Source organism: Musca domestica, unplaced genomic scaffold (genome assembly GCF_030504385.1).
Source record: "Musca domestica strain aabys unplaced genomic scaffold, Musca_domestica.polishedcontigs.V.1.1 56, whole genome shotgun sequence".
Lineage (NCBI taxonomy): Eukaryota > Metazoa > Arthropoda > Insecta > Diptera > Muscidae > Musca > Musca domestica.
Window position 1 is genome coordinate 4221607 of NW_026712356.1, and position 24685 is coordinate 4246291.

The 24685-nt window shown below is 35.4% G+C and overlaps 1 protein-coding gene across 3 annotated transcripts in view; it reads right to left on the reverse strand.

Annotated features, from left to right (window-relative positions):
• LOC105262498 (uncharacterized) overlaps positions 1 to 24685 on the reverse strand; it is a 433330-nt gene that overhangs the window by 15835 nt on the left and 392810 nt on the right. For all 3 annotated transcript variants that reach the window (XM_059128635.1, XM_059128637.1, XM_059128636.1), the window contains 3 exons: positions 22352 to 22557; positions 22040 to 22260; positions 16333 to 16987 (listed from right to left, as the gene is read on the reverse strand). In XM_059128635.1, coding sequence (XP_058984618.1) covers positions 16333 to 16987; positions 22040 to 22260; positions 22352 to 22557 — 1082 coding nt within the window. The remainder of the gene's footprint in view (positions 1 to 16332; positions 16988 to 22039; positions 22261 to 22351; positions 22558 to 24685) is intronic.

Genomic DNA, 24685 nt, shown 5'->3' on the forward strand with positions numbered 1-24685 from the left:
TTCGGTTGTCTTCAAATTTAACACATCCCAATATTTATACTAACCCAAGGTCAGGTGTTAAGATGGGCAGTATCGGTCCACTCCTTCTGGTACCCCCTCAAAAGGTCGAAATTTACAAAAAATATATTTTTTGTACAGAAAGAGAAGGGATGATCCGGTTTTGCTCCAACTTTGCAAATCCTAATTTTTGCGTCAGTACTAGGTCAGGTGTGAAAATGGATAATACCGGTCCACTGCATACAGTACCTCCCCCACAAAAGGTAAAAATTGTGAATAATTATAACTCTCATAAAATGTGATGTAAGGGTTCGGTTGTCTTCAAATTTAACACATCCCAATATTTATTCTTACCCAGGGTCCAAATCTCTTTAAATTTTACACATTCAAACATTTTTGTTAACACGAGATCGGTTGTGAGGATGCTATATACCTGCGAACCCCTTCTAGTACCTCACCCCCAAAAAGGGACACAATTTTCAATACTCTCTCATAAATTGCGAAACAACTCAGCGATTCTTTACAACTTGCTCTATCTAAATATATGTCTCTCAGCAAGAATCCTGAGATGAATATGGAACTTATGATTTGCCATAAATTGGGAATAAATGTTTCATTTTCTTATATATTTATATTAATATTTATATCATATTTATTTAGGTCCGATACGGAATGAACAATTTTGACCCATTCTTTAAAAATCCACTCTATAGAGGATCAAGAGGGCTGACGATGTACATCTGTCGGCAAAACCGACCGATACTTTTTTACTTTTTTTTTTTTTTGTAAATTGGACTTGAAATCATAAGATATGCAGATGTTCTAAGATAATATGGAATTTTTCGATTTCTGCCGATTTGATTTGATATGAGGCTAAAATCCAAAAATTTCTGTTGTATAAGGGTTATAACAAATTCTATGCCTACCCTGACATTTCTATAAGGTGTCAGATTTTCCCAAAAAAAAAATCCAAATTGATGAACTGTATTTCAGAATAAACAATCCTTACCAAATCCCTAGTTTTTGTAGTCACCAATATCTTAAACCCATATGGAATTTAATGTTAAATATATGAAGACTGACCTGTATTTTAGATAACTAATAAAGTTCCCAAAATGACTGAATTCGAATGGAACTTGAATGCAGACATTTGTTTTGCGGATCACTTCTTGTGGGAATGAGACGATAAAAGAAAATTATAACAAAATTGTACTGAAAATCTTTAAATTTGGAAAAGCTACAAACCTTATAATACATTATTTGTCATTCTGAAATATCAATTATACCCCCCACAAAATACATATCTTCTTAATCAGCATAAAATTCTATTTCGAATGTTAGATGTCTGATTTAGAGATGTCTAGCTTCCGAACGAAATTATATAAATTGATAAAATTTTACTAAGATGGGTTTCAGGTCTGCAGAACTTTTGGTATTGAAAATTAACTAAATAGGTCCAAGTTTTGGTATAGACCCCATATTTGAGGTCTATACCGCCAGATTTAAGGTTTTTTGTGCGTTTCTAACACAATATCAAACAGATTTTTTTAATTGAGAGTATGTGTTTCCCGAATGTTGGAAACATACTTGTACATATAATTCCAAGTTTTGGTATAGGCCCCAATAAATCGCACCTGCAGATATTAGGTATTTTCATTATTTGAATAACAATTTTCACGGGATATGTTTAAAAGTTGATATTAAGAGTTTGTAATGAATTGGTTCTATGACAGACAATTTTCTATACAGGTCCACATCTTCATCCCATATTACGATGCCTCCCAATATTCGGTATTCGGTATGGATGATATTTACCATTTTTTTCAACAAAATTATGTTAAACATGGTATTTGCAATTCATAATAGAATTAGACGGAAATCTAGAAATCGACATAGGTCTTAGTTGAGGGGTTCAAATATAAAGGGTGAGATGAAAAAACTGCAACCAACTTCAGACTGGTGTCATTTCTAAGCCACTCGTCCGACAGCTGTTTAAATTACAAGCGTACATAAGCATTTTGGTGAGAATTTTCCAGAAAAAAAAATTATTTGTGATGGAATTGATGCGCGAAAGTGTGATTTCTTTATATTTGGCTGGAAAACCACAAGTGGTTATCGTTAGAGCACTCCAGCATTTAAATGTGAATAAATCATTTGTGTCTCGTGCCGTCGCTCGTTACCGTGATACTGGTCGCGTAGCCCGACATCAAGGAAGTGGACGGAAGAAAACAGCAAAATCAGCAGAAATGGTTCGAAAAGTAAAGACGCGACTTGATCGAAACCCGCGTCACAGTGGCAGAAAAATGGCTCGTCAGCTGAACATATCGCAATATTCCATTCGGCAAATATTGAAAAATGAGCTTGGGGTAAAGCCATTGAAATTCCAAAAAGTGCAAGAACTTACACCGCAACAGAAAGAAAATAGACTTAAAAGAGCTTAAGATGTGCTTCGCTCGGCCGAAAGTGGTGAGCTGCCGAATATGGATTTCTCCGATAAGAAGACATTCGTTGTACAGCAGTTTGTAAACAAACAAAATGGTCGTGTTTACTTGTCAAAGAGGTCAGCTATAAAAGTGCACCTTCGGTTGGCGAACAGAACTCAATCGCCGGCCATGGTAATAATGTGATCCGCCATAACTGCCGATGCTCGATTTCTGCTCGTATTAATCGATTGTGGCATCAGAATAAATGCGAATATGATCGCGAAAATATTCTGTGGGATGTATTAAAGCCTTGGCACACAAACATTTTGGCCGCAGACCTTGGACATTCCAACAGGACTCAGCACCATGGCACTCAGCACGCGCCACTCAAGAACTGTTACAAAATGAGGTTCCTCTGTTCATTTCTAGTGCACAATGACCACCAAAATCTCCGGATACCAATCGGTTGGACTATTGTGTCTGGAGGATTTTGGAAAGCCAGGTTGGCATTAAAAAATACCAAAGTGTCGATTACCTCAAGCAAGCGCTTCGCCGGGAATGGGCCAAAATACCCCAGAGCAACAGCGTGTGACGGATTCATTGGCCGTTTGAAGGCCATAATTCATGTCAAAGGTGACCAATTCGAACAAATCTAAACTTATTCTAAAATTTGATGCTATTTTCAAAATTTTTGGCTTTCTTTCAATACAATTTTAAAAAATGTGAAAATTATGGCGTTTGACTTTGTCGTTGTTGTGCAGGTCCACATATTCATATAGCCCCCATATAAAGGTACCTCCCAATATTCGCTATTTTCATAATATTTACCACTTTTTTCAACAAAATTATGTCAAACATGGTATTTACAGTCCGTAATAGAATCAGATGGACATCTGGAAATCGACTTAGGTTTTAGTTGAGGGGTCTAAATATAATTCGTCTTTTTTAAATTAAATGCAAAGTAGTTTCGAACGTTTTCGTTGTATGAGACATGTTCCAACACCAATTGGTCTCACTTTCAGCAACAAAAATCTTGTGTGTCGTTTTGAAATGTTAAGCCTAATCAAAAAAATGGATATAATTTTATGCGAATTACTATTATTAATAGATTCGAGATAAGCTTAGATTTATAGAATAGCTTCACAAAAAAGTTGACTTTTCGGTCATTTGTTTGTGATCAGCCAAAAATCGATTTTCGATGTTTCGAGATTTTTGTGGGCATTATTCAAAAATAAAAAAATAAAACTAAAACGCAAAATTTCTTACACATTATTTGGTTCAAATGGAAAACAATAAACAATCAATATAAACTCTAAATCGATGAAGAAAATAGGTTTTACAATTTTAAACGCTGGCAAAATTCGACTTTGCTTTTTAGACTTTTCAATACCAAACTTCCAGTTATGAAAATTGGTACTATTCTATATATGACTGAAATACTGATTCCTTGAAGCTAGGACTCCAAATTTAGAATATACCTCACTAAATTTTATTGGCATTTAGCAGAATTTCGGTGACTGATAACACCTTACGAAGTTATATTTTTTTGACAAAACCTGTAGTTTTAGATGACTAAAGAAGGTACTTAAATGCTGATATTATAACGGAAAATTTATACTAAGGGAGTACTGAAAGCATCTGCCTCTAGTTTCTGTTTGAAATATTTGAAAATTTGCAGAACAATATGATAAGACCGTGACGATTTTAACCTTGCAGGTGAAGTTTGATAGAACTTATGTACATATGATCTTTATGACATGAGCTACAATTTGATCTTTTATCATCATATAACACACTGTGTCTTCCTACTACCCCAACAGTGAGTAATACGGATAAAATAGAAAAGACAATAAATATCCAAATTATTGGCGTAAATCAACATTTTAGATTGCATCCATTCATAGGCTAGTTGAATTTCAAAATATTCGACGTAATCTTTATGATTTATATATAACTTATCCAAGTAATTTCTCATCAACTCATATACTATTCATTGTATCGTAACCAATGTCCAAGCAATGCTTATTCACACATACATGCACATGTTTTCTTCATGTACGTGTTTCTGCGTGCGTATATCCTCAACTCAATTGGTTTACATTGGTGAACATGGTGGCAACATTAACAACATCCATGTTAAACAACACCAAAACGGATGTCCGTTGCTGATGCCTTCATACATTTATCATCAATGCAATCGTCATACTCAACGAATCTACGTATATGTATGATGTTGTACATGCCGGTTGTCTGTTGGCTGTATATCACTACCATGACTACCAGTGCAGTTGGCCATCAATGTCTCTGAGTCACATATATACTCGACGTTGACATTTTTATGAATGGTGTTATTATTTTTGTTGTTGATTTAATGGCGATCTACTCGTTCATGCATTTGGTCATTAAGAAATTCATTTCTTTTTGGTCAATGACTGAGAAGAGGGGAAATGTAAGGTATAAATAAATTTGCATAACATGCGAATTATGCGAAATTATTCTCGACTTGGATGAAGTTGTACTTAGCTGTCTGGAAAAGGCTAGCTTTACGCCACTGCATTCAAGAAAATTATTTCTACGCAAACTTTACAAAACTATTAACCTCCATTAAAAAAAAATAGAACAAATATTAGCCTAATTTGGTGCTATCTGATGTTTTTAAAATTTTATGGGTAAAACGTTTTCATGACAAATATTATATAGGCAAAGGCATCGAAATAGCCCACAAATATTGACGCATTCCGCTAATTGATATAAAAAACAACTTAAGCTACATTTTATCTCCAAATATCAATGTAATGTAGAGCTTCAGAGCTTGAGTTGTCATCGGCTTATTCGCATATACCACCAACTTCAAAAAGCTGGAAAGAAACCAGTAAGGAAAGCTCAAAAGCCGGGCGGGGCCGACTATATGATACCCTACACCAATGGAAATTCATGCCATTTGGGCTGATATTGGCCATTTGATGCACAATTAACACGAAATCGGATGAAGATATATATGGGAGCTATAGCTATATCTGAACCGATTTTTACTAAAATTGGTGTACTTGCTTCTAAGCTGGTTTCGGTCGGATTTGCCAAAAGTGATGCTATTACGGCCATTTGGTGGTCAATCACCCGAAATCGGATGAAGATATATATGGGAGCTATATCCAAATCTGAACCGATTTCGGTAAAATTTAAAACAGCTATTCCTGTGCTCCATCTAATACCTGGTACCAAATATCACGGTTGTGGAGTGAACATTACGAATGTAAGGGACTAAAACACTAAATCGGATGAAACATATATATGGTTGCTATATCTATATCTGAACCGATTTTCACTAAATTTGATATACTTGCTTCTAGGTTGAATTTGGTCCGATGTACTAAAATTCAGTCCATTTGGACTTATATCGGCCATTTGGTGCACAATTAACCCGAAATCGGGTGAAGATATATATGGGAGCTATATCCAAATCTGAACCGATTTCGATAAAATTACAAACAGCTATTTCTGGGCTGTATCTTTTATCTGGAACCAAATATCATTCTTGTGGAGTGCATATTACGAATGTGAGAGGCTTAAACACCAAATCGGATAAAAAATATATATGGAAGCTATAGCTGTTTCTGAACCGATTTTCTCCAAATTTGTTGTATTTGCTTTAAGGCAAATGTGCCAAAATTCGGGCCATTTGGGCTGATATTGGCCATTTGGTGGCCAATTAACCCGAAATCGGATGAAAGATATATATGGGAGCTATAGCTATATCTGAACCGATTTTCTCCAAATTTGATATACTTGCTTCTAGGCCGAACTGGGTTGGGTGTGCCAAAATTCAGGTAATTTGGACTGATAGTGGACATTTGGTGCACATTTAACCCGAAATCGGATGAAGATATATATGGGAGCTATATCAAAATTTGATCCGATTCTCACTAATTTCAATAGGGTTCGTCCTTGGGCCAAAAAAATATTGTTTGGAAAATGTCATCTCAATCGGATAATAAATGCGACCTGCATTTTGTTCACAAGAATACATGGACAGACGGACGGACGGACAGACGGACTGACATGCATAAATCGACTCAGAAAGTGATTCTATGAAGGTTCTCAAAAGTAACTATGGGTCTATCTCGTTTCCTTCTCCATGTTACAAACAAATGCACAAAGACATAATACCCTTACCACTATGTGGTGTATGGTATAAAAATGTAAGGGTTTTCAATCGCACGAGGTAGGCGGCCAATTCTGGTCTTCAAAACGCAAAATAACGCGACTGGGAAGTGACTTTTGCAGCAATTGAGTTGGTTATCTTGCTGTATGACATATAGCGCCGTCTTGTAGTAACCTCATGCCCTCCACAAGCATTTCTTCAATTGTAGACATGTAAAAACTTGTTATCATTTCACAATACCGATTTCACGATTGCGTTCTAGTTGGGACAAAAGAGTTGTAACATAACTCGCTGACTGAACTAGAATAAACGCAAAAGTTGGTGCGTAGGCGTGTGATCAGGCTGGGTTTTTGGAAAAGGGTGCGACAAGTACTAAAATGTACTAACAATTGAATTCTATGTATTGGATAAATGGAATGAGCTAGAATTCTGGAATTTGGAATTAGAGTTAACGATGGATTGAAAGATAGATGTAACAAAGGTTTTCTTTTTTGGAAATTTGAACTATAAGGTTATGAAAAGTTCTAAAATGGTACCAATTTTTTAAGCTTTGGCCATTTGTTATCATATGAACGGATAGTGCAAAAACCTAAAAATATTTGTATGAAAATCAAGGTTGGAACGTAACTTTGGTATATGAAGGTAGTTTTTGGAAATGTGTGCAAACTGTACTAAATTTTGGAATAGTTTGGTATAAGGTGAACGAATAAAGCTGGAATTTAAAAAATATGCATAGGGGTCCCCGCTGGTGGTAAGTTCGGGATAAATAGGTTGCGGAAATGTGTACTACAAGTATACGAAAAGTACAAATAATAATATAATTGAACAGAACAAACAGCGTTTGACATCTGTAATTCGGTACTAGGACCGCGTTCATCTCTAGGATGGACATGATCACGGATGTCATGGAGGTGGTAACGGAAATTTGTACTATAACTGTACGAAAAGTACTGAATGGTACTATATTTGGTATTGAATGAAGAGACAGATATAAAATTCTGAAAATTGACATTTAGATTACTGATGACATCTGTACAGGGTGAGATAAAAAAACCTGCAACCAACTTCAGACTTCTGTTATTTCTAAGCCACTCGTCCGACAGCTGTTAAAATTATTCCAGTGATAGCTCATTATATTGTTTACAAGCGCATAAAAGCATTTTGGTGAGAATTTTCCAGAAAAAAAAGTTATTCGAGATAGAATTCAAGCGTGATAGTGTGATTTCTTTAGATTTGGCTGGAAAACAACAAGTGGCTATCGTAAAAGCTCTGCAGCATTTAAATGTGAATAAATATTTTGTGTCTCGTACCATCACTCTTTACCGTGATACTGGTAGCGTAGGCCGATGTCAAGGAAGTGGACGGAAGAAAACAGCAACATCAGCAGAAATGGTTCGAAAAATAAAGAAGCTACTTGACCGTAACCCGCGTCGCAGTGGCCGAAAAATGGCTCGTGAGCTGAACATATCGCAATATTCCATTCGGCAAATATTGAAAAATGAGCTCGGGGTAAAGCCATTGAAATTTCAAAAAGTGTAAGAACATACACCGCAACAGAAAGAAAATAGACTTAAAAGAGCTAAAGAGTTGCTTCGCTTGGCCGAAAGTGGTGACCTGCCGAATTTGATTTTCTCCGATGAGAAAACATTCGTTGCCCAGCAAACAAAATAATCGTATTTATTTGCCAAAGAGATCAGCTAAAAATGTGCATCTTCGGTTGGCCACAAGAACTCAAGTGCCGGCCATGGTGATATTGTGGGCCGCTATAACAGCCGATGGTCGCTCTCCGCTCGTATTAATCAGAATAAATGCCGAATATTATCGCAAAAATATTCTGGAGGGTTTATTAAAGCCTTGGACACGCAAACATTTTGGCCGCAGACCTTAGACATTCCAATAGGACTCAGCACTCGCCACCCAAGAATGGTTACGAAATTAGGTTCCTCGCTTTATTTGGCATTTCCAGGGCACAATGGCCACAAAAATCTCCGGATTTTGGAATGCAAGGTTGGCATAAAATATACCAAAGTGTCGATCACCTCAAGCAAGCGCTTCGCCTGGAATGGACCAAAATACCGCAGGGCAACATTAGGGCAGCGTGTGACGGTTTCATTGGGCGTTTGAAGACAATAATTCGAGCCAAAGGTGAGTAATTCGAACAAATCTAAACTTATTCTAAATTTGCATGCTATTTCCGACATTTTTTGCTTTCATTAGATAAAATTAAAAAAAATGTTAAAAATTATGGCGTTTACTTTGTTGCAGCTTTTTCATCTCACCCTGTATACCTATACGTCAACGATTCCGAGGAATTTTAATCTGAAAATTCAAGAAAGTGTGGCAGAGGGTGGAACTTTTACCCCCTATATTTATTACTTTTCAGTGAAACCTTTTAAAACGCCGATACAAGTGTCTTTCATAATCTGCTGTTCTTTCATAATCTGGTGGATTTTCCCCGTAGTTATCGAAAAAATTGAATTTTTTTCGCACAGAGTTATTGTTGCGGGATATATGGTAGCGTGTTGGTTTTAAGCAAAACGTACTAAACACTGAAACTAAACAATGAAACACTGTGATTTTGTAAGCTGTGTTCTAAGCTTTTAGGACTAGAATCTTAAAATTTCCCATGTTTGTGCGTGCAATCAGAGAAGAAGTGGTTTTGAAAATGAGTTGAAAGAAGGTTCTAAAATGTAATAACATTTTGTACTTATAGAGCTTTTACAAAATTTATCTTTAATTTTAACAATTGATAAAGTTACAAAATTTTCAATAAGCGAACGATAAAAGGTAAAATTTTGAAGCTTCTCATCTGTCTCACTCTTTGTTTCTTTCCTCTATGGAGGTAGCGGGAACTTGCTTGAGTAGAGTATCCAGAGGTAGATATTTTTACCCAGAATGTCCGGGTCCAAGGGTTAGACCCAGATCTGCTAATCCGATTTGGTCAATATATCATTTGAATGCTAATGAATGAATCAGGGGACAAATACCTACTTCTTTTCTTAGTTTTTACTAAACTAGAGCTGTTCCAAGTCTTCTTAATGTCATAACACTCTCTGTGTAGCAACAATATTGTATTTTAAAAGGTTATTAGAAAATACAATTAAGATTTTCCATCGACACATATTATTGCTGATTTGTTGAATTAATGAAGTACTAGCTGAACCCGGTGCGCTTCGCTACCCCTTTTGATTTTATATGCATTCAAAATTTTATTTACGAATATATGTTGGATAACGAAAAACAAATTTAAAAATTAAAAAAAAAAATATTGCACTAATTTAATGCGTTAATAAACAAAATCATTACAAAAGCAGTAACATGACATGAATACACGAAGGGTTTATCCTTTGGATTTATTTATTTCATAGCAAATACCAAGCGTGCAGGAAACTGCAATTTTTTTAAGTAGAGTGGCATTTCTATTTGCAATTAGTGAATTCGAGATAGCTACATACATCGCCGTAATAAGCGTATTTCAAATCAATTGTTGTGTTGTTTTTTAGTGTTAGCCTAAGGCGTTGTGGGTCAATGGTTCTTATTAAAATCATATCCCAATCTGATCCCATTTAAATATAATTTTAAAAAAATTACTTTTACACCAAACTCCGCCACACCTTTCATATTTCATTGAAATTGGTGCGTCAAATATGTGAAATCGGCCGAGAATATATATATGGGAGCTATATCCAAATCTTAACTAATTTCCAATTAATTTGTCACATTTACTATTTTAACCAAATTCCGCCACACATTCTGAATTTCATTGGAATCGGTCATATATATCGTGTTTGGTGCATAATATGTATGAAATCGGCCGAAATATATATGTTAGCTATATCCAAACCTCAACTGATTTCAATATAATTTGGCAATTTTTTCTGGAGCCAGATTTTGTCTCTCTCGCTTTGGGTGCATCAAATATGTGAAATCGGCTGAGTATATATATGGGAGCTATAATCACATCTGAGCGTATTTGAATATAATTTGTCAAATTTATTTTTGTACCAAATTTAGCCACTCATGCCGAATTTCGTTGGAATCGGAAATACGTATTGTGTTTTGTGCATCAAATATGTAAAATCGGCGGAAAATATATATGGGAGCTATATCCAAATCTGAACCGATTTTAATATAATTTGACTAATTTATTTTCTAATCAAAATCCCGTTACATATTCCAAATTTCTTTGGAATCGAACATACATATCGTGTATGGTGCCTAAAATACATGAAATCGGTCGAAAATATATATGAGAGCTATATCCAAATCTGAACCGATTTTAATATAATTTGACAAATGTATATTTGTTTTAATTTCCGCTACACATTCCAAATTTCATTGAAATTAGAGATACATAGCGTGTTTGGTGCATCAAATACATGAAATCGGTCGAAAATATATATGGGAGCTATATCCAAATCTGAACCGATTTCAATTTAATTTGACAAATTCATTTTGGCTCCCAATTCCGTTACTTATTTTAAATTTCATTACAATTGGAAATACATGTCGTGTTTGGTCCACCAAATACATGAAATCGGCAGAAAATGTATATGGGAGCTATATCCAAATCTGAACCGATTTCAATATAATTTGGGAAATCAATTTTTTAGATAAAATCTATCACACGTTTCAAATTTCATTGAAATTGGGGATACATAGCGTGTTTGGTGCATCAAATGCTTGAAATCGGCCGAAAATATATATGGGAGCTATATCCAAATCTGAACCGATTTCAATATAATTTGACAAATTTATTTTCGGATTAAATCCCGTCACACATTCCAAATTTCATTGGAATCGAACATTCATATTGTGTTTGAGGCATCAAATGAACGAAATCGGTCGAAAATATATATGGGAGCTATATCCAAATCTGAACCGATAACAATATAATTTGGCAAACTTATTTTTGTTCCAAATTTCGTTACGTATTCCAAATTTGTAGACTGTATCTTCAACCAATCAATAGATATGTGCATATAAAATCTAAATTTTTGGGAGGTATCTCCGATTCTGATGCTGCATCTCCAGTTCCAAGTGGAAATTCAAAAATGTATATAGCCTATGTTACTTTCAGGCGATGTTGCAGTATATATGGAAATTTTCAGGAAAATCTATTCAGCGGTTTTCGAGTCCATAAATTACAAACAAACAAACATACAAACATTTTCCTCTTTTATAGATATAGAAGAAGATTGGCAGCCCTTAATGATATTTGAAATTAACTTACAAATTTTAATATTTTGTTAAGTAGCACACAAACCCAACAAAAAATGTTTAAGCCAAATTTAAAAAAAAAAATCGATAACTATTAAAAATGAAAAGTAATAGCCCGCTCCACTTGTGGATTTTCCCTTTTTCAATTATCGAAAGCTTTTAATCTCCCCATCAACATTTATTTTTTTAATTTTCTTAATGAAATTTCATCCGTGTAACCATAAATTAATTTCCATATGACAAAATGTAACCACATATCGAAAATAGACCACAATTTAATTTTGCCTGCCAAAACACAACATGAAATAAATAATTGCTTAAAAATTAATGACATCATTTCAAAAAAAAAAAAAAAAAATAATAATAATAATAAACTTTCCCGTCATCAATAATGTATGGCAAATATAAAGTCACAACATTTGCCATAATTCAATATTTTTCTATATCTACACATATGTGCATTTAAAGTGTTTATTTGTGTGTAATACATGATCTGCTCAAATATTTCAGTGCTATGCGGGGGGGTTGGAGATAATGTAACGCCGCCAACAAAATGCAAAGTAAACCTCATAATCGGCAATTGAATGAATATTTTCGAAAATTAAATTCTCTCTCACCCCCCCATAGTTATGGTGAGTGTGTGTGTACACATGTATGTAGTAATTTATAACTTTTAAATGATGGATTTAATGAATTGATGTAGTGTAACGAATTTTGAAAATGTACTCCAAAAACCGCTGCCAGGTTTTGGGAAAAGGAAAGTGTGGCAAAAATATGTTTGTGTGCCGTGAAATTACATCATTATTTGCATTTTTAATCATGTTTACAAATATCGGAATGTCAATGGTGTTACATTCTATTCTGTTATGCCAGAGAAAATGTTTAGTATTTGATATGTATGTACATGAAACGGGCATGTGATTAAAGCGAATTAAAATCTATGATATTTATTGTGATGGAAGTGATAATTTCTAAAACGATGCTATAAGTTGAAACAACGAAACTTATCAAACCTTACATGGACCCGCCAATACTGACCCTAAATTACTTGAAGACTTCACCGAAAATCAGAAGGTACCGTTATGTGGGGCCTAATCAAAAAATAGACCTACATTGAATATTTTTCACGAAGAGTTAACCTGCCCGCTGAGAAGCCGAAATGTATACTTACAGCTGATTTGGTTGGAAATTGCGACAGAAAACTTCAAAGCAACTAAAAACTGGAAAATTAATATTTTTTGCGACGACTAGGTATTAGTCGTTTTTTATACCCTTCAGCAGAAAGTGGTATGGGTATTATGCTATTGTGTATTTGTTTGTAACATGGAGAAGGAAGTGAGATAGACACATGGTTATTTTCGAGGATGTTCATGCACGTCGATCTATCTGTCCGTCTATCCATGTATTTTTGTAAACAAAATGAAGGTCGTATTTATTATCCGATTGAGATGAAATTTTGTATACAATATTTTTTTTTATTGAAATTGTTATATGTCTTCGACCGATTTCCGGTTAACTGTGCACCAAATTGCCAATATCATTTCAAATGACCTGAATTTTGGCACATCCGCTCGATTTTCAGTCCAGAAGCAAGTAAATCAAATTTGGTGAAAATCCGTTCAGGTATGGCTATTGCTCCCATATATAAAGGGTGAAAAAAAAAACTGCAACAAAGTCAAACGCCATCATTTTTACATTTTTTTCTAAATTTTATTGAATGAAAGCAAAAAATGTCGGGAATAGCGTCAAATTCTAGAATAAATTTAGATTAGTCGAATTGGTCACCTTTGGCACGAATTATGGCCTTGAAACGGCCAGTGCATCCGTCACACACTTTTGCCTTGCGGTATTTTGGACCATTCCCGACGAAGCGCTTGCTTGAGGTGATCGACACTTTGGTATTTTTTAGTGCCAACCTTGCTTTCCAAAAGTCTCCAGACACAATAGTCGAACGGATTGGTATCCGGAGATTTTTGTGGCCGTTGTGCGCTGGAAATGAAGCGAGGAACCTAATTTGGTAACCATTTTTGGGTGGCAAGTGCTGAGTCCTGTTGGAATGTCTAAGGTCTCACACCCTCCAGAATATTTTCGCGATAATATTCGGCATTTATTGTGATGCCGCGGTCGATTAATACGAGCGGAGAGCGACCCTCGGCTGTTATGGCGGCCCATACCATCACCATAGCCGGCGCTTGAGTTCTGGTGGCCAACCGAAGGTGCACATTTTCAGCTGACCTCTTTGGCAAGTAAACACGATCATTTTGTTTGTTCGCAAATTGCTGGACAACGAATGTTTTCTCATCGGAGAAAACCAAATTCGGCAGTTCACCACTTTCGGCCAAGCTAAGCAACTCTTTAGCTCTTTTGAGTCTAGTTTCTTTCTGTTGCAGTGTAAGTTCTTGCACTTTTTGGAATTTCAATGGCTTTACACCGAATTCATTTTTCAATATTTGCCGAATGGCAAATATGTCTCACGAGTCATTTTTCGGCCACTGCGAGGCGGGTTTCGACCAAGTCGCTGCTTTACTTTTCGAACCATTTCTGCTGATGTTGCTGTTTTCTTCCGCCCACTTCCTTGACGTCGGGCTACGCTACCAGTATGACGGTAAGGAGCGATAGTACGAGACACAAAAGATTTATTCACATTTAAATGATGGAGTGCTCTTACGATAGCCACTTGTGGGTTTCCAGCAAAATATAAAGAAATCACACTATTACGCTTGAACTCCATCACGAATAACTTTTTTTCTGGAAAATTCTCACCAAAATGCTTTTGTACGCTTGTAAACAATATAACGAGCTGTCACTGGAATAATTTTAACAGCTGTCGGACGAGTGGCTTAGAAATGACAGTAGTCTGAATTTGGTTTACAGTTTTTCACCTCACGCTGTATAGGCCCTAAAATTAGGAAGTGCCGTTATGTATGGTCCATACATAATAGACGATCTAGCTTCACAAACTGTTGCAGTGAGATATTCTGTAATCTCTTCCAATTAATGAATGCTCTTACGATAGCCACTTGTGGGTTTCCAGCAAAATATAAAGAAATCACACTATTACGCTTGAACTCCATCACGAATAACTTTTTTTCTGGAAAATTCTCACCAAAATGCTTTTGTACGCTTGTAAACAATATAACGAGCTGTCACTGGAATAATTTTAACAGCTGTCGGACGAGTGGCTTAGAAATGACAGTAGTCTGAATTTGGTTTACAGTTTTTCACCTCACGCTGTATAGGCCCTAAAATTAGGAAGTGCCGTTATGTATGGTCCATACATAATAGACGATCTAGCTTCACAAACTGTTGCAGTGAGATATTCTGTAATCTCTTCCAATTAATGAATGGGTTTTGAATGTGTCCCATTTTTAATACCAAACCTACTAGAGGTAATATAATCATGTCTAAGCAAAATTACGAAGCGACAGAATGCTTATCTGAATTAATCTGTTTTTATACCCTACACCACAAGGTGGTCAGGGTATTATGTCTTTGTGCATTTGTTTGTAACAGGCAAATGGAAACGAGATAGACCCATAGTTCCTTTTGACGATCTGCATAGAATCACATTCTGAGTCGAATTATGCATGTCCGTCCGTCCGTTTGTCCGTCTGTCCATTTATTTTTGTAAACAGAGTACAGTTCGCATTTATTGCCCTATCTAGATGAAATTTTGCACAAATCATTTGTTTGGCCCAAGGACGAACCCTCATGAAATTGGAGATAATCGGTCAAAATTTAGATATAGCTCCCATATATATCTTCGTCCGATTTTCCTTTTATTGTGTATCAAACATGTAATATCAGTATGGAATTTTGCACATACAACCAATTTAGGCCTGAAAATAAGTATGCCAAATTAAATCAATTTTTTGACATATATTGTTCATCCGATTTGCTATTTTAGTCCTCCGCAGCCGTAATATGCACTCTGTAACAACAATATTTGGGAAATATATCAAATACAGCTCAGAAATACATTACGACCGAATTGAGTCTAGAAGCTAGTATGTCAAATTTGGTGAAGATAGGTTCAGATATAGCTTTAGCTCCCATATATACTGTTCATCAGATTTGTCATATTTGTTACCCACAGCCATAATATGCACTCCGTAACAACGATATTCAGGGAAATATATCAAATACATCTTTGCCAAATTTTATCGAGATCGGTTCCGATTTGGATATAGCTCCCATATATATTTTTATCCGATTTCAAATTAATTGTGCACCAAATGGGCAATGCAAGTCCGAATTTAAAAGATACAAGAGTTTGAAAACAATATTCCAATACCTAGAGGTATTCGTTTTCTTGGGCAAAATAACTGCAACTATCAGAACTGCAAGAACTTTAACCCAAAAAATGAGTGGTGTAGGGTATCGCATTGTTAATTTTACAAAATTATTCACTTCATTAATTGTTAAAATTCAAAGATATTAGATTTTCACCACTTGAAGTGTGTGTTTGAATTTTATACAAAATTTCACATACATGTACATACGAATATTGATAATTATTTATGTACTTACTTGGTGCTTGTGTTGTTGTGGTCATTGGTGTTGTGGTCGGCATGGTTGTTGATTCGAAAACCGCAAATTCAGTTGTTTCCACTGGTTCAGCGTAAATTGTCTGATCATCGAAATCGACAATTACCGCACCGCCACCGCCACCATCACCGTTACCACCCATAACCGAGAGACCACCACCACCGCCGCCGCCATTATTGCTAAGAACACCGGCTGTATTTATGCCGCCGCCAGCAGCTCCATTACCATTACCATTGCCGTTACCGTTCCCATTAACGTGGCCATTGCCATGACCATTTCCGTTTCCGTTACCCATATCATCGGCGGTGGAAGCTGCTTTGTGTGTTGCATGTTTGCCATTGCCGTTGTTACGACCATTTTTGATGAATCTCCCTCGGCCAATGCCGTTGCCAATACCACCGCCATTATTATTGGTAATACCCGATTTGTTATTACCGCCACCGTTGTGGCCATTACCATTGCCATTGATGCCATTGTGGCCGTTGCCATTGATACCACCACCACCACCATTGGCACTGCTGCTGCTACTGTGATAATCGTCATTTCCGCCATTTCCGTTTTCTTCATTTCCGCTATACACTGGCTGTTCGATAATATTATGCTCTATTGATGATGATGGCTCCGATATTTCTTTTGGCTATTTTTTCGTCGTTGTTGTTGTTGTTGTTCGGGGTTTCAGTAACATTTGTAGTTGCAGTTGGGGTTTGTGTTGTTGTTGTCATTGTTGTTACGGTTAGCCGCAATACATATGTTTGCAAGTTGTAAGGGTTTCGACAGCATTGTTGTTTTTGCATTATTTTTTCGATACAGCAATGGGGTTTTTTTTTTTTGGTTGTTGGTAGGTTAGTTGATTGGTAGTGTATCCGTTTGTTTGTCATTTGGTTGAGTATTTTTTTTTTTTTTTTTGTTTTTTGGCCGTTGGTTAAAAGGAGCATCGTCATTGCAGATTGGCGTTTTCCACGACCATAAAAAACGCAACAGAGAGCAGCAAAGAAGAACAAAAGCGGAAAGTAAAGGAAGAGACAAATTAGAAAATTGATTCATTGTATTGGATTTCAATTTTTAACGAGCTTCTTGCATTGTTGTGAGATTAAAGGGGGAATGGTAATATGGACGGAATGCAATGGGGGTGTTTTTGTGAGATAATATTTTTTTCAGTAATATGAATATAAATTTAATAGTTATTTCCTTTCAATGGCGGACGAAAAATATTTTATTTTAGAAAGGCCAATCAAAAATTTATTAAAAATTGAAGATAAAATTAATTCAAAAAATATTATTTCTTAATTTTGAAATACTTTTTGAAAAAATTCTCTATAGCGATAGAACAATTATAACAAGATATTCTTTAGGCGTGTATCTTTAACCAAAAGCGAAGATAAGGAAAACAAGATTACAAAGCTAAGCTTATGATGAATGATTTATTTTATTATTTATACCACATTTTTAAGAAAATTTTAAGCCCATGAACGGCTTAAATCAGTGGAGCTCAAGTAAAATGAAGCTGAAATTTGAAACTTCCGTTGGGCTGTGCTAAAAAAATGTGCCAACTACACTTATTTTTGTTCTCTAAGTTCGTAAAAATGATCTAAATGTATCAGTCAAATTTTGATCTTTGTCATAAAATCAATTACGCCTGAAAACTACCACTTCCTTTGAGACTTGATAACACTGCGCAACAAAAAAAAAAAAAAAATAGTTATGGGTAATACCCTCCACCATCTAATACTATCCACCATTTTGAAGGAACATAAAAAATTAAAACCAGTAAAGAAAGTCTTCAAGTCGGGCGGGGCCGACTTTATGATACCCTACACCACTTTGCTAATTAAGTAGAGCTCCACATAACAATTAAAAGTTTTTATGGGACAATTCAATCATACACGCTATGAATATAATTATAATTTAAAGTTCAAAGGACTAAATATGCCGAAGCATTTGTATCTTTTAAAGATATATATGGGAGCTATATCCAAATCTGAACCGATCTCGATAAAATTTGGCAAATATATTTCTGAGCTGTATTTGATATATTTCCCTGAATATCGTTGTTACGGAGTGCATATTACGGTTGTGGGCAACAAATATAACAAATCGGATGAATAATATATATGGAAGCTATAGCTATATCTGAACCGATCTTCACCAAATTTGACATACTAGCTTCTAGACTCAATTCGGTCGTAAGTACCAAATTCCATTCCATTTGGACAAATATTAGACGTTTGGTGCACAATAAAAGGTAAATCGGACGAAGTTATATATGGGAGCTATATCCAAATCTGAACCGATCTCGATAAAATTTAGCAAATGTATTTCTGAGCTGTATTTGATATATTTCACCAAATATTGTTTTGCATAGTGCATATTACAGCGGCTGTGGACAAAAATAACAAATCGGATGAACAATATATATGGGAGCTATAGCTATATCTGAACCGATTTCGATCAAATTTGACATACAAATTTTCAGGCCTAATTTGGGTGTATATGCAAAATTCCATACAATTTGGGCTGATATTACACGTTTGATGCACAATAAAAGGCAAATCGGACGAAGATATATATGGGAGCTATATCTAAGTTTTGACCGATTATCTCCAATTTCTCCAATATATGGACAGACGGACGGACATGCATAAATCGACTCAGAATGTGATTCTATGCAGATCATCAAAAGGAACTATGGGTTTATCTCGTTTCCATCTGCCTGTTACAAACAAATGAACAAAGACATAATACCCTGACCACCTTGTGGTGTAGGGTATAAAAATACCTTTCAAATGAAACCCCTTATATGGGAGCTACACGAAGGCGCGTTCCGTCATACTTAATTTTTTTTATCATAGGCTGTAGAACCGATTCCGAACTTCAAATACGAAATTTAAAACGATTCTGGTGAATAACTCTGCTAAAATGGACCGACATGGCCCGCTTACGAACTTAACCCGCCTATTGGCAAAATGCACTTGTATGCAAAAGTGTGTTTTAGCCTTCTATCTCAATTCGTTCGAAAGATAGCATGATTAGAACAGAAGGGTATTGCTAAATAGTCTTAGAAATTTACGCTGATCTAAAATATATATTGTACGGTCTATCATAAATATTTCATGGAGTTGTAGCTGAATGACAAAGCTAATATACCCTCCATGGACTGGTGGAGGGTATAAAAATATTCTTCATCAAATTTTACAATAAGTCACCACTTCGATTGGAAAATATGAGAGGACTCTCATATCAATTCAAAGCAGGGGGTATCTGTACTAGTAATTTTTATACCCTACAACACTATGTGTTGGATTGGGCCGAAAATTATGTAAAACCTCGAAGTAATGGTTTCGGACATAGGAAACTATATATGGATCTTCCTATCTCGCCGAGCTGAGTCGATCTAGCTATGTATGTCCGTTCGTCCGTTTGGCCATGTTAATTTGTAATCACGCTACAGGTCGCAATTGTGGTCTGATCCTCACGAAATTGAAAATGGAGGTGAGGTTATGGTCCGAATAGAACACTATTGCTTTTGGAGATGATTGTAAAATATTTAAGGGTTGAAATGGACCAAAAACAGAAAATTTGTCTGATTTGCAGTTGCTCTATAGGCCACACTTTTGAACCAATCGACGAAAATTTGCATGGAGTTAGATTTCAGGGCTGGGCAAAAGTTAACAAATTTGGATGGTAATTGGACAATATTTAGCGGGTAAAATAAAGTATAAATTTTATGTCAACAAATACGAAAATTTCCACTAAACCGCGAATATTTTTTAACCCTGCGAAATGTGATGCTATAAGCCAAGATATCGGATATGTAGCAAAATAGATAGAATTTATTTGTAAAAGAAATATATCTTATTTATTCTGCTTATAAGACAAAAATCGCTGGGCCGATTTTCACAATTCCCATCAATTCAAATTGGTCTCTTGCCAGAAAATTGTGTAAAAATATGCCAATAAAAAAGTAAATATTTGTTGTTATATATTTTTTTTTTTATTTTGTCATATTATCATCATCATAACATGAGTTACAATTTTGAATTGTACATTTTTTAAAGTTATTCTACGTCCTGCAACACTATGAGTTGAGGGTATTATATACAGGTCGCAATTATCGTGCGATGCTCACGAAATTTTGCATGGGTCAGAATTGAAGCCTATTCTGTTTGAAGATGTATATTGGACCAATGGACCAACAAATTAATTTTTTTCCGATTTTGCAGTCGCTCTGCAGGTCACAATGAAAAACCAATCGATACGGAATTTTGAATAAGAAGATAGAAGTTTAGCATTTTGGATTATATTTAGCTGTAAAATGGACCACAACAACTAACAGCACGACTTAGTGCATAAATATTAAGCAAACGTCCCTATTCAAAAAGCTAAGGGCAATATCTGGACAATGCTCTATGACATAATTTCAAAAGCGAAATCTTCCAAAATGGATTCGGAAATAAGGGAACTTCTACCATATTGTAGTGTTGTAGGGTATCACATGGTCGACCATAGCCCTTGCTTACTTTTTTTGATATACAGTGGAAAAAAATAGTAAAATTTGATGAAGAAAAATTTTGTCTTTGACGTCATTGTTCAAAAGTGGTACTTCATTGAAGAATTTTGTTTTGTTTTGAAAGTTCACAAAACGTAAGGCTTCAGCCCTAAAATGTGTTTTACATATATATGAATTCCTAGCGTTTAGGTAAGATTTTGAAGTCTTATAGGGAATATAGTAGCATTTTTTGACAAATAATTTTGTGGAATATTTTGACTTGTAACGATCTCGTCTAAAGATAGTTTTGAACCATATTCGAAAAAAAGTCCCAAAGACGCCTTTCTTGACTCGCTTGAGGGTTAAAAATTTCAACAAAAAAATTCTTTGTATTTTTGTCTGCAATATTGCCAAAGAGGAATTCGAGGAATCTTAATAATAATGAAATTTTCAAAAGTGTGCTAGAGTTTGTGTGGAGCTTGCCCTCCAACTTCTATTGTGGTTACTTTTCAATGTAAACTTTTAAAATGTCGTGACACGTGTCTTCTTTTTTACCTTTACTTTCACAATTTTTTGGTACATTCCCCATTTTCCCACAAAATCGAATTAGATTTAGCAATTTAGATCCTATTACAAGATGGTCCTTCGAAAGAATTGTAGTATTGGTTCACATTTTAACATAAATCCCACATAGCTAAAAATGCCGAATTTAAGTGTTTTGAAAGTTTAATTTGATTTTCACCTTAACTTTTTTTTTGGCAAACTAGCCCCATATGTCTCAGACTTGTATTTCGAAGAAAATTAAAATTTCCATATAAAATGTACACAAAATATTCAAAATAGTCATATCGAACAGGCCCGGTGGCGCTTCATATGTCCTTGAGGTCGCCAATTGGTCTCAGACTCGTATTTCGAAGAAAATTAAATTTTCCATATAAAATATACAAAAAAACTATTGAAAATAGTCATATCGAACAGGCCCGGTGGCGCTCCGTATGTCCTTGAGGTCGCAAATTGGTCGTATGTAACGAAATTATAGGCATTTTGGGGACGAATCTGATAAATAAATTTAGTTTTTCATGGAAAAGTTCGGCCATGGGCATAAAAGCTCTTTAGACTCGATAATAATTTAATAGTTAGCGGATCGGGTAGTGATTATTATTTCAATGCAAGAAGACAATAGGAGAAAATACTATGACTTACATATGATGGTGGCCTACGTCCAGACTTTGGTGGTATCACCACCGGTGGTGGCATGCGATGTGTTGTTGTTGTCGTCGTTGTTGTTGGCGGAGGAGGTGGCGGCGGCGGTGGTGCTCTTGTTGTTGTAGTCGTAGTTGTTGTTGTAGTGGTAGTCGTCGACGTTGTCGTCAAATAGCCCAATTCGGCCAGACGTTTCATGTGGAAATCTTTCTGGGCTTCAACTGATGAAATGGAAAATAAAATGAAAATTTTAAATTTTGAATTCGAAATGAGATAACAATTCATTAAAGTTTTCTGATTATTACTACTTACCCACACAAGGATTCATCCATAAAAGACGCCTCCATCCTACACATTGATACAGATACTGGGGATCATTGCCATGACAAGCGCAAGTTGTGCGCAGTGTTGTACCCAGAATACCAATCATTGCTGTGCGACAGCCACTTGGTCGACCGGCACACTTTTTCGTTACACTATCCACGGCACAGGCCTGTTCGAAATATTCCAATTTGAGGCTATAGGGAAAAGAAAACAAAAAGTGAAACATTTATTTTATCAAACATATATTTCTTGTGTACTAGAGACGAAAAAATCACAGAAAACAAGTAAGCAAAGGCTATAGTCGTGCAGGGCCGACCATGTGATACCCTACAACACTACAATATGTTAGAAGCCCCCTTATTGCCTAGATATTACCCTTAGCATTTGTAGCAGGGACATTTGCCCAATGTTTATGCTTTCCGTCGTGCTGATAGTTGTTGTGCTCCATTTTACAGCTAAATATAATGCAACGATCATCCAAAATGCTAGAAATCTTTCCTGTCCTTAACTCTCTTTTAAGGTGTGTCGATTGGCTTCAATTGTGTGATCAGAATTTTTTTTTTCTGTTTTTGGGTCATTTGAACCCCTAAATATTTTGTGTGATGAGGATTTTCTTCTGTTTTTGGGTCACTTGAACCCCTAAATATTTTGCGATCTTCTCCAAAAGCAAGAGGAGCCTCATCTATATGATTTGCTTGTCTACTATAAATGGCTATATTTGTCAACGAAATCAGCATAAAAAACCATAAGTTCGCCTTTTATGTGTTTGGATATTGCCTGTAAGTTCTTTTCAGCATTTCGATAAAATGGAAATGTTGGTATTTTTTCACACAAAAGTAGTGGTCCATTCTACCCGCTGTCCTAAACTCTAACTTCATGCGAGAGTTCATGTGATGATCCAAAATCAGGAAAATATTTATTTGTTGGAACATTTCAACCCCTAAATCTATTGCGGACATCTTTAAAAACAAAAGACCTAGACCTCCTGAGCCTAACCCTACCCTTATGAAATTTTTCATAAGGATGAGACGATAATTGCAATCTGTATATAATAACTCCAACCTGTGTTGTAAGGTGAAAAAATATTAAAAAAAATACACTTAAATTTTATAAGTCAAATTGAAAAAATCGCATGCGATAAAAATTATGAAAAAAACAAGTAAGCAAAGGCTACAGTCGAGCGGGGCCGACCGTTGAATACCCTACAACACTATAATAAACGATACAGTTTATATAGGCGAGATACTCGAAAAAATTCCACAAGATATTGTGACAAATAATAAAAGGAAACCATCAGGTTCCGGTCTATAATTTTCGAATAATAGCAACTTAAACTAATTTGCTCATTTCCAATTTATTGGTAGATGTTGCACTTAAATGGTCTTCCTAGATCTGGAACCAATATTTCCCAAAGACCTATAATCTCTCGAAAGGGACAAAAGATTAAAATTTATTACTGGTTTTTGACTGAAACGCATCTATATGAGATACAGACATTTGACTATATTCTTCAACGAAATCAGCGATAAAGAAATAGTCAGAAGTGCGTCTTTCCTGTATTTGTGAATTCTCCAAAGTCACTGAAATGGACATTTTCGTACTTTGTCTACAAAAGTTGACAAACTATTTCACACATTGAATATTTTTGGATGGCCATCCAAAACTGCTTGGCTTTTGTAATGTCCGGTAACCCCCATTCAAATGTGCGTGAGGATCGGGCGATAATTACGACCTGCAGACAATTTTGCAGTTTTTTGGTCCATTTCAACCCCTAAATATATGGCGATCATCTCCAAAAAGAGTAGGCTTCTATTCTGACCCTCATCTTATCTCCATGCAAAATTTCGTAAGGATCGGACCATAAATGCGATCTGTATATGATATCTTGATATCCTAACTACTTAGTTTTGTTGGCTGTAGAAATATTACCAAATGTTTAATTCAAAATGAAAATATGCCAAAAATATGACAAAATTGAAAAAATAGGAGAAAATTTTACAAAATCCATATTTTCATCTTTAGAGAGATATTTTTATGCGATTTTTTTAGACGTTTTTTCTTTCCTGCCAAGAGGCCATTCTGAATTAATGAGAACTGTCGAAATCAGTTCAGCCGTTCTCGACATATAAGAGATCTTTCAAGCATATCTTCTTCGATAGACATATATATCGCACATATTTTGCTATATATCCGATTTGTTGGATGTAAACATCAATGTAAAGATCAGAAGTAACCTTGTCATGGCTTTGTGATTTCGTCGGGGTTTAAAATATTCGCGGTTTAATGAAAAATTTTGAATTTTTTCAACACAAAAGATATGAT